Source organism: Sinocyclocheilus grahami, unplaced genomic scaffold, assembly GCF_001515645.1.
Source record: "Sinocyclocheilus grahami isolate Dianchi unplaced genomic scaffold, SAMN03320097.WGS_v1.1 scaffold94.1, whole genome shotgun sequence".
Classification (NCBI taxonomy): domain Eukaryota; kingdom Metazoa; phylum Chordata; class Actinopteri; order Cypriniformes; family Cyprinidae; genus Sinocyclocheilus; species Sinocyclocheilus grahami.
The window spans coordinates 1,194,147-1,205,640 of NW_015505273.1; the positions used below are offsets into that span (position 1 = coordinate 1,194,147).

The window sequence follows — 11,494 nt, forward strand, 5'->3', positions numbered from 1 at the left end:
TTCAACCCTCTGAAGACACCTGATGGGCAGTTCTCTAAACGTTGCTGCAACAACTGGATTGGGAGCTTTTTCCCTAGTAACTCATAAGAAAGGCTTTGAGGGATTATTGAAGGACTACTAGAGGGAATGTGTATGTGTGCATGTTTGAGGACACAAATTTGTATAATGACATGGGTATGACATGGGTATTACAAAGAGAAGGTGATTTATGAGGACATTTTGAGTGTTCCCGTAATTTAAAAGGCTTATAAATAATTTTTTTTAATTAATTATAAAAGCTGCTTTATAACGGGCAAATCACAGTAACATTTTCCAGTACTGAGAAAAATGTAAGAAGTTGTAGCCATTTAATTAAATTTGTAGGATATTATTGTAAAGCATAACTAAGTATTTGTAGTATAGTTGTTGTTGCCACATGCTTTTTATGATCATATTTACTGCACAATAATTGGATGTTTACCTTGATTTTGCTTTATATGCATTTTTTTTAAATAAAAAAAGAAATTTTTAACAACAATGTTATTATTAGTATTGATATTATTAATAATTTTAATAGAAAATAATATTAATTATATAACTTAATTAAAAATGCTAAAAATACTCGATGTATGCTGTAATCATATTTATTTTGTCCCTCTATAACTATTGTTTTTATTCTAACAATATACAGTTCTTCTGGAATACCTTCTGGAGTATATCATATAAGTGCATTGCTATGTCGTTATGTTTAAAATAAATAAATACTATACATTTTTTATCTATTTCTTTCATCACATTATAGGACATTATATATATATATATATATATATATATATATATATATATATATATATTTCAGTCCCGGATGTTCGACACTGCGCTCTGATTGGCTGCTACTGTCTATATCTCCTCGTTCTGTTATCGTTTACATAGGGCTATAGTTTCTAGGTGAATGTGCCACTTAATTGAAATGCTTTAAAAAAAAGTGTTTTTAAAGCAACTTCATTGTGTCTTTCAGTATTGTATGTTGTAAATGTATCAAAGCAATAGGACTCTTTAAGATGCTCTGCTTTGTGAATAAATAGGACACCCTGCGCGTCGTGCCTAACAACGCCTTTTACATAATATTAAATAAAAAATCGGACACTTTTAAAATAGATCTATTATCCTTATTAAAAGTGACGTTTTGTTCCATCATTAACGGGCTTTCTTGGTGTGATCAGGAGAGAGAAGAGCGGAAGAACAGGTGTTGAATGCGCTTTCGGTCTCTAGTCGGGCGTCATTCGGGCGTGGATGAGGGCAGGACCAGGTGAAGCTCTCTGTGAGTCAAACCCTGAATCAAACACAGAGCAGCCAGACGGAGCAGATAGTTGGAGCTTTACGAATTGGACCTCGCCTGTCTCTGGAGTGGAGACAAAAGCCAAAATGATGCCCGAACCTTTAAAATCGGCTCTGTCCATCGGAGATGTGGAGGACACGTCTCTCGCGCTTCCGTCCGACCACGAGCTGAGATCCGCGCAGCAGCGAGTTCTGGAGCAGGTTCACACCATCAAGAGGAGCAAGTCCAAATACAGCAGCAAAAGCGTGTCCGGACTCACTTCCCCCACCAGTGAGTGCACTTCAGCTCGTTCCACCTGCTTTAGACGGAAGCTTTTCATTGTTTCATTCGATAAGCCTATGAGAATACCGCGGTATGCATCTTCACTGGGCTTCATTTTCAAAAACGTTACATGGTATTACCATAAAAAATTCTGTGATACTTTATGGTGAAATCGTGCTACTTGGAAGATTTTGTATTTACCCAGTTTTTGCAATTACTCTAGTAAGTACGTAGTATGTACACGCAAGACTGGATCGTAAAAAGAAATGCTTCTGAAAGATAGTTTGGTTTTAGCGAGGGTGCTGTAGTAATGTAGTGTTTTTGTGCAAGTACTATTACAAAAACAAAATAATTTATAAAGTAAGTAGCCTAATAAAATGATTGAATAAAACCAGTTAATACAGAAGTTAATACAGCATGTTAAAAAATCCTAATATAAACTCTTCTTATTTATGGATAAACCATTATATATAAGCAATTCAATACTGTGAAAAGTGAAAATGAGCATTTCCCCCCCCCTAAAAATCACTTTCATTTTAAACAAAGGTATTTGGTTTCATTCAGTCATATTTAATCATTTCTTTGACATGAATAAAACCAGTTCATTTAGAAGTACAATACGCATGTCAAAAGTCCATTGATTCCTAATATAAATTCTTATTGTTTATGGATAAATCACTATATATAAGCAATTCAGTACTGTGGAAAGTGACAATGAGGAATTTATTTTTTTATTTATTTTAAACCAAGGTATTTGGTTTCATTCATGTTACATAATTTCTTTGCCTTTTATAAAACCAGTTATCTTAGAAGTATGCATAATAAATAGTCCATGATTTCTAATATAAGCTCTTATTGTTAATGGATAAACCACTAGGCAATTCAATACTGTAAAAAGGGAAAATGTGCACATTCTTTTTCTTTCATTGTAAACCAAGGTATTTGGTTTCATTCACTCCTATTAAATAATTTCTTTGACTTGGATAAAACCATAATGCAAGTACTTTTTTTTTTTTCAGTAAAACCCGTTTTCGGAGGACTGTGATCCCTCTTTTTGTTATAGAGAATGAAGTGCTAAACTCTGTAAAATACGTACCTTACTATGTTACATAAGGATAGTTGTAGGTTATATATTTATATTTTTATAATTCAAAATGCCCCTGAATGCAAATTTTATTTGTCGTTTTGCCATAATTCAATTGCAGGCCCTGAAAGTGACGGTGTGTTTTACGACTTCAAGTTTTCTCCCAGCACGTCTCTCAGCGGACCCTCGTTCAGCAGAGGAGGAACCATGACAAATGGGGTAAATGTCATCAAATATGTATTTACAAACATTTATTTGTTCCATATGTGCACTGCGTGCGTTCACACACAAATCTTTGCACATCTTCAAGTGTGTGTAAATTAATTCTGCGTTTCAGTTTCCCACGGTTGGGTGGGTAAAGCAAATTTTTTTCCCATTATTCACTCAGTTGAAAACTTCTCACTGAGTCATCTTTCAGGATAACAATAGAAACATGTGAAATGTCAGATGGCCTTTAGCTTGTAACTTATAACCTGGTTGCACTTATATTTTTTCTGAATTTGAAATGCTATTCTTTCAAAAACAACAATATGAGAGCAGAAAAAAACAATCCATCAAAGACATCAGTGGATGAAAAGCAGTTACTATCTTCACCTAATTTAGTTATTTAGTCTGTAGTGTGTCCATATAGTCATTCACTATTATAACACTTGCATTACAAAAAAAAACAAACCTTCAAATTTGCAACTTTTACTAGTTCGAGATATGCAAGGAAAAAGGCTCAATGAAACCACTCCTTCTTTTTTTCTGACTCATCCCAGTGTTGTATTACCAAACGGCCTGGTTTAGGTATTCTACCAACCCTTCTTTACATTTGGGTGTATCCACTGGAATCTTAATGCTGTCTGTGTTTTAAATGGCTTGTTTGGCTTTAGTAGACCGTTTAATCCAGCTGCATTGTGTTACTTACAATTTTTTTTTTTTAAGTGCATGAAACCCTGTTTTGACATTCTGTAAAAACAGTTTTGTGTTTTGAATTATTCACAGACATACACGTATACAAATCAATCAGTAATTTTCTCACAAACGGCACACTGTTGCTGCATAGTTTGACTAGAAGTAGAACTACTTTGCTTGCATGTTAATCCATGGACGTGCCTGTAGTTATACTTTTGGCTAACACTCTTGTTCAGGCAAAACCGTGGCATGGATTTAATTAAAATGATGGGTTCAGAGTCGTTTTCAGTGTATAATTATAAGATTAGGACTTATACAGTATGATAGCACTAGGTAAAATTCACTTTATTTTTGCATTATAAATGGAATTCTGCATTACACTGTATTACAAATTATGATATCAACATGAACATTTAATTGAAAAATTGACATGTTTCTATGTCCAGACTAGGCAAATGCATGGTTTTCAGTGTGTAATTCTAAAATTATGACTAAAGTCTGATAGCACTAGTTAAAATGCTTTAATTATAAAATGCGTTAATTATACATTTTAATTTGCATTTAATTTTTTGCATTTAGATTTTTTTAAATTACAGCTTTTATATTATATCAATGTGAAAATGCAAGTGAAAAATGGACTTGTTTCTATGTCCAGACTATGCCAATTAAAATGTTGGGTACAGAGTAGTTTATGTAGTTTTCAGTGTGTAAATATAAGTTTAGGACCAAAGTCTGATAGCTCTCCTTAAAATGCTCTATTTTGCATTTAATTGTACATTTATTTTTTGCATTAAAATTTTTTCCATTCTGATTTGAATTAGAAATTAAAATATTAACATGAAATTGAGTGAAAAATTCACTTGTTTTTAGGGCTATATATCGAAATTATCTAAATATCGCAAATGTACATATCGCAATATGCATATCGCTACAGCTTGCAATATCTGGGGCCATGAACAAAAGACAAAGAGAAAATCACTCACTGCTCTTACCTAAATAACTTTTGTAGCTTAAATAAGAATCAGTGCATATTGAATTCAAAGAGTAAATACTAAGCAGTGTTTTATTTCTCCTTTTTATTATTCAGTTCCTAAACTCGTGTTAAAATTATTACACTAATGTTAAAATGACATTTTTATGTAATGCTCGAGTAAAACATACCGTTCACTTTCAGAAGTTGTTGTAGGGGTGCTTTCTTATTAGAATCAGAATCAGAATGAGCTTTATTCAGCACTTAAGTGTGCGCAAACACAAGGAATTTGTTGTGGTTTTACAGGAACTCTTGGTACATACATACATACAAATAACCATATATACTGTATATATGACACAAGATATTTATAGAAGTTCACTGAACTGACTCCGCAACAGCTGAGTAAAACTGTTTCATCTGAGCATGTGGCACTTTAAGCATTATCGTGTCGCATATCGAATATCGCATTATTTAATGAGTTATCGCATTTTTCTTCAATATCGCACAGCCCTACTTGTTTCTATGTCCAGACTATGAATTTTTTCTGTATAATTATATGATTAGGAATAAAGTATACACAGTATGATAGCATGAGTTAAAATGCTTTATTTTGCATTTAATTATAAATTAAAATGTGTGCATTAAATAAAAAATAAATAAAAAAATTATGATATCAACATCAAAATTGAGTGAAAAAATAAATTTTTTTCTCTTTGCATTAAAAAATACATTACAATTTGCATTAAATTTTTTAATGCAGATTATTTAATTACAAATTAGGGTAACAGCATAAAAATTTGAGTGAAAAATTGAAGTGAAAAGGTTGACTTGTTTCCATGTCCAGACTATGCAAAGGCAAGGCTTTATGCGCCAGTCCACCAACTCCCGCAGCTTCAGCGGTCAGCGGGTGACCAGTGGCTCAGGCAAGTTAGATCGGTCCTTCTACAGCGTCAATGGGACCCTCCCTACCCAAACCCGGACCAATAACCAACTGTACAACTACCAAGCCACCCGCAGCGCTCCAGACCTGGGCTTCCAGTCCACCGCCAACGGCGGCGCCGCCAGCACTCTACGCACCCAAACCACCCGACAGACCTTCAACAGGGTGCCGAACAGTCAACCTGCCCAGGCTCTCGGTAATGGCACTTTGGCCAGAATGTCTAACAGCAATCAGGCCATCACCATGCGGGCCGTCAGACGCCCGTCTTCCCTGCAGTCCAACGGAGAGGCCAGGATGTCCTTGATCAGAACCGGACAGGCCAAGGATATCTCTGCGTGAGTTTTGTAGTGTTACGATTATGATGTGATGATCTGTGACCGGTCTCTCACTCACTCATTTGCCGATAGGATGAACGCAGAGAAGCTTCTGGCCGATATGACGATGCAAGATGCGGTTGAATATCTCTACAACACGGAAGAGAGCTTCCAGCTGTGTGGAGCCGCTTACATCCAGCATAGCACCTTCACCGATGACAAGGCCAAGCAAGAGGTCTGGACCATAAACTGCCATGGTTTTACCATGTCTTTTAGACAGAAGTAATGTGTTTTTTTGGGCATTTACCATGGTATTGACAGGGTATCCTTTAAATATATTTGATTATCATTTCAACACCATAATATTTGAATGATATACCATAGTTAAGAATGAATGAATGACCAAAGTACCATCTAATAACATCATGGTATTACCGTGGTGTTTCCATAGTATATTTTTTATGACAATACCATGGTACAATATCCTTGGATTGACAAGAACGTACCAGGCTAATATTTCTATTTAGCTGTGATACTTCAGCTTATTTTATAAAGTTTTGAATCTAAGTTAACAATAGCAACACTGCATCTGATTCCGTCATTGTACTATGGTCTCACCACAGCTCCTTTAACTGTCTCATTTCTCTGTCTGTCCTGCGTGACAGGTGTTGACTCTGAAGGGCATTCCTCCGCTGGTCAACCTGTTGAGCAGCTCCAATCCTCAGGTCCAGGAGACGGTGGCCGCTGCCCTGAGGAATGTGGTCTTCAAAAACCAGGCCAACAAGGAGGAAGTGCAGCGCTGCGGAGGAATCACACAGATTGTGCAGCTGCTCGGCAATTCCAACTCTGAGACACAGAAACACCTGACAGGTGGCCGACCATCTCTGTTTGCATTACATTCATGTCACACACAAGCGCTGACAAGAAGAATATGTCAGCTCAACCATTCAAAGCGCATGAGAGTATGTGTGTCTTCCACTGAAAATATGACTGGCTTTATATCTGAAAATATGGCTGGTTTACATCAGTTGCATAAGTAGTTTTTGTAGTAGTTTGTAATTTAATATTATCCCGCTAAATATTCAGCATTGCAGCACAGGAAAAAAATTACATTATAAAGTATATTCAAATAGAAAAAAGTTATTTAAAAATGTAATAATATTTCACAATATTACTGTTTTTATTGTATTTTTTATCAAATAAATGCAGCCTTAGCAAGCAAAAGAGACTTTTGTTAAAAAAATGTCAAATCTTACTGACCCCAAACTTTTGACCAGTTGTGCACTTTAATTCATAAATATAGTATTATAGCATTGTTTATTCATGCTTGTTCAAAAAACAATAGCTAATGTTCATTTTTGTAACTTGAAATGCTAAAAATGTGTTAATGTGTGTAAAAATGTTCAGAAGACATGAACTAATGTCAGTTTATATATGTACAAATGAACTAGATTACCTACCTATACTATAAGCAAGAAGTACTAGGTTATTAGATTACTACAAGCTAGATTAACAAATGCTGTAAAAATTTTAATATTATCGCTCGTTGTTAGTTTGATACCAAATGCATTAGCTAACATTGATCAATTGAACTTTATTGTAAAGTGTCACCATTAACAAACTTGTTTTGAACCTGGAATAAACTAACAGCAGGGTGCAAATGTACTTTTTAAATCAAACTTATCAAGTTTAAATTTTTATTTAATTTTGTAGGATGATTTTTAGGTTAGTTTTATAGTTTTTATTTAGCTTTTGTTTGTAATTTAAAGTTTTCCTGCTGAAAATTCAGCTTTGCATCACAGGAATAAATTACTTTATTATAACATATATTTAAATACTAAATGGTTATGTTAAATTGTAATAATATTTCACAACATTACTGTTTTTACTGTGCTTTTGATCAAATAAATGCAGCCTTGGTGAGCAGAAGAGACTTCTTTCAAAAACTTTTAAACAGTAGTTTTTTTTTTCCATCTCAAGCTCTCTGTTGGATGGTGTTCGTATCAAACTGACTTGAATTGAATTTTCTGTGGTTGTAGGTCTCCTGTGGAACCTGTCCTCTGCGGATAATCTTAAGGCGGATCTGCTCCGCATTGCCCTGCCCGCACTCACCGAGAAAGTCATCGAGCCGTTTTCAGCAAGTACAGACGACAACTCCAACACCAGCCTGGCACCAGAGGTCTTCTACAACGCCTCGGCATGCCTTCGGTAACATCACACACGCTGCATTCTGTTCTGACTGCTATATGCGATGTAAACAAGGCAAACGTCAGTACTGACTCCACTCATAATACTACTATTGTTGCTGGAGCACAGAATATATTTTCACCAGTAAGCTGTTCAAATATTTTATCTGGATTCGTATTGACTTTGGCACACCTAGAGTTTGATGCCTGTTGGAAACAAAACTTTAAATCACTTTCTGGAATTGGCAAGCTCTAAATTGATTGGCTGGCATTAGGTATAGTACCTTTCAGGTGCACTTTTTTAACGTTAAAACATCCTCTTCTGAGGATGATAACGTTTGCCAGGTTACTGATATTAAAGGGATAGTTCATTCAGAAATGAAAATTACCCCATGATGTACTCACCCCCAATGCATCCTAGGAGTATAAGACTTTCTTCTTTCAGATGAATCCAATCGAAGTTATATAAAAAAATGTCCTGACTCTTCCAAGCTTTATAATGGCAGTGAATGGGTGTTATTTTCCAGTAGTCCAAATGAAGTCCAATAAACGCATCCATCCATCATAAAAAGTGCTCCCCATGGCTCCGGGGGGTGCATAAAGGCCTCCTGAAGCAAATCGCTGCGTTTGTGTAAAAAAAATAAATTAATTAATATTTAAAACTTTATAAACCGTAATCTCTAGCTAGATTGTTGTACTCCCGTTCACAAGAGAGTGGCATTCCAGCGGATGGTGTAGGCATAGCGTAAGCGCCGGTGAGAATATGCTAGTCTCGTGAGAACCAAGTTTTGTTTACAGCAAAGGAAAACTTTGGTCTCTTTTTGGTTTATTTCAAAATCCTCCGACATTTTTCTTTACAGATCCTTGTTTTGTACTTCTAATTCATGACCGGTGTTTTGTTTTGCTCTCTCGTCTCTGCGCTTCCGCATTCGTCACTTCTCACCGGAGCTTACGCTGCGTCATCCGCCGGAACGCCACTCTCTGCGCATACCACTGAGATTACTGTTTATAAAGTTTTAAATATGGACTTATTTTTTTTACAAAAACGCATCGATTTGCTTCAGGAGGCCTTTATTTACCCCCTGGAGCCATGTGGAGCATTTTTTTGGACTAATGAAAAATAACCCCCATTCACTGCCAAGAGCCAGGGCATTTTATTTTATTTTATTTTATTTTATTTTATTGAATATAATGAAAACATGTACATGAATACAAAACATTTGTGTGATTAACTGTGATTAAGTGTAGTGATATCCATTAGTTTAATTTATTTACGATTTTTACCAAAGGTTTATCATGCCTTTTTAAAATCTAGTTTAGTTTTTAAGGAGAGTTCAGTCAAAAATGAAAATTCTGTGATTTACTCACCCTTCACCTTTTCCACAAGTTTCTTTATTCTATTGAACACAAAAGACTTCCGTAATAATTTTTCCATGCTATGGAAGTCAGTGGCTACGGTCAAATGTTTGGTTCCTAACATTCTTCAAAAGATCTTCTTTGGTGCAGAAGAAAGAAACTCATTCAGGTTTGGATCAACAATTTTCATTTTTGAGTGAACTGTCCCTTTAAGTTTTTGGACCATCAGAAATGTGAGGTTGGTCACTTCACGTGTAAGTGGGCGGTTCTTGGCTAGAATGAGCTGCAGTGTTGAATTAGCTGTGCAGTATTGACATAAAGTGTATTTGCACTGCATGACTGTGCTGTAAAGTTGGCAGTGAAGTTATTGGCCACAATTTGTATAGGCTCAGGTTATCAAATTAGCGTATAAACATTGTAACTCACTTCTGTCTTCAGATTGTTTGTTGCTTTTGTGAATTATGAGATCAAAAAACACAATATGACTGTTTCTCCTGTTTGTCAACAGCAACCTGAGCGCCTCCAAACTGGCGAACCGACAAGCCATGCGCAACTGCAAAGGCCTCATCGACTCGCTCATGCGCTACACAGAGAACTGCGTAAATGCCGGGACGCCTGACAACCCGGTAACCGTCTGGGTATTATATGTGCTACTGAACAGAGGCAGCTCATAAAAAACCTGGAAATATTAAGGAATTGCATGAGAGTGAAATTTGACCATTTGTGAGCAAATCGATCTGTTTCTTTGCTTAAACTTCAGTGTTATTGGCTGAATTACTCTATTACGAGTCAGTCTGGATCAAACGATATTTTAAAGCCTGTAATTAAAATAGGAAAAGTCTAAAAGCGTGGGAACCTTGTGTCAGTATTTTCTCTGTAATTGTGCAGTAAAGGAGTTTTAAGATGGCATGAGATGTCAAGTGGGTTTTTTTTTTCTAAGCAAGCATCTTTATAGTCTGGGTGGAGAATGCTGGTGTGGCATTGATGATTTAATAGTGTTTTTACTAAGTTATTATGTAGTGGTGCCCGGAACGTTAAAACTCCCTGAAGGAAAGCGTGTATGAACACAAGGCGTTTCCAGGGGCTAAACTCATGCAGTCAAACTCTATTGTTGTGGCTAGAAAAAATGCTGCATTACTCATATTTAATTGACAGCCAGATTTGATCAGAACCTCGTAAGCATGTTTCAACATCTGCTTTCACTTGATATGTAAATAATCAGCCAATGTCAATTTCCTAAACACACAATGACAGCCACTTAGATCAAACTTGCACATACTTAAAAATCTGGTTGCACATAAAACATTTTTGCAGTTTACTTGAATCATCCTGTGGTGTTACTAATGTAATTTTAAAAGCAAATATTACATGTAATCGCCAAATTATTGCTTAACTATATAAGAGTAAGACAAATGTTGATTAAAGTACTTTATGATGGAGTAAAACACACCACAGGACACGACTGCTGCTGCTTATTTTAATGTCTACGTTTTTATCACAGTATTGGTTATTGTGCTCTTGTTTTTCAGTCTTTGGAGAACTGCGTCTGCATTCTGCACAACCTCACCTACCAGCTGGAGACCGAGATGCCCTCTCTCTTCACTAAAATAAACACGCTGGCCGGTTACGCTCGCAATCGCTCCAGCTCATCAGACACCGGTCCGATCGGCTGCTTCAGCTCCCAGAGCCAAAAACTGCAGCAGGAGGTTTGTGGTTTTACGCCTCATTAAAGCCTACATTTCACAGTTTGATTGCCTGTGAGGTACTTCAGAGATACTGTGATATTACCAGTGTAAGTGTGCAAAAAGCATTGCATTACTATGGATGTTAGTTTTTATTAAGTGTCATCCTTCACGGGTATGTGTTGTTGTGTTTGGTTGTGTTGCAGAGTGGCTTTGACTATCCAGTGATGGAGGACAACAATCCTAAAGGTGCCGGCTGGCTCTTCCACTCCAAAGCCTTGCAGATGTTCCTCAATCTGTTGAGCTCCAGTGAAAAAGGCGCCACACTTGAGGCCAGCTGTGGAGCACTGCAGAACCTCACAGCCACTGATGGCTTAGTAAGACATCAATAATTCTGTTTTAGCACACACCTGGCCATAGGTTGGATGCAGAGTAAATCAAGAATTTTACTATATTATATGTATGTGTGTATATATATATATA

At 36.2% G+C, this 11,494-nt stretch overlaps 1 protein-coding gene across 1 annotated transcript in view; it reads left to right on the forward strand.

Moving 5' to 3' along the window:
• Positions 1-1,266: 1,266 nt before the first annotated feature.
• The window catches only part of LOC107587587 (plakophilin-1-like), a 15,952-nt gene continuing 5,724 nt past the window's right edge, over positions 1,267-11,494 (forward strand). Inside the window, exons 1-9 of the mRNA XM_016275420.1 lie at positions 1,267-1,588; positions 2,785-2,882; positions 5,378-5,808; positions 5,881-6,022; positions 6,453-6,657; positions 7,827-7,995; positions 9,838-9,955; positions 10,859-11,035; positions 11,218-11,388. Coding sequence (XP_016130906.1) covers positions 1,273-1,588; positions 2,785-2,882; positions 5,378-5,808; positions 5,881-6,022; positions 6,453-6,657; positions 7,827-7,995; positions 9,838-9,955; positions 10,859-11,035; positions 11,218-11,388 — 1,827 coding nt within the window. The 5' untranslated portion in view covers positions 1,267-1,272. The remainder of the gene's footprint in view (positions 1,589-2,784; positions 2,883-5,377; positions 5,809-5,880; positions 6,023-6,452; positions 6,658-7,826; positions 7,996-9,837; positions 9,956-10,858; positions 11,036-11,217; positions 11,389-11,494) is intronic.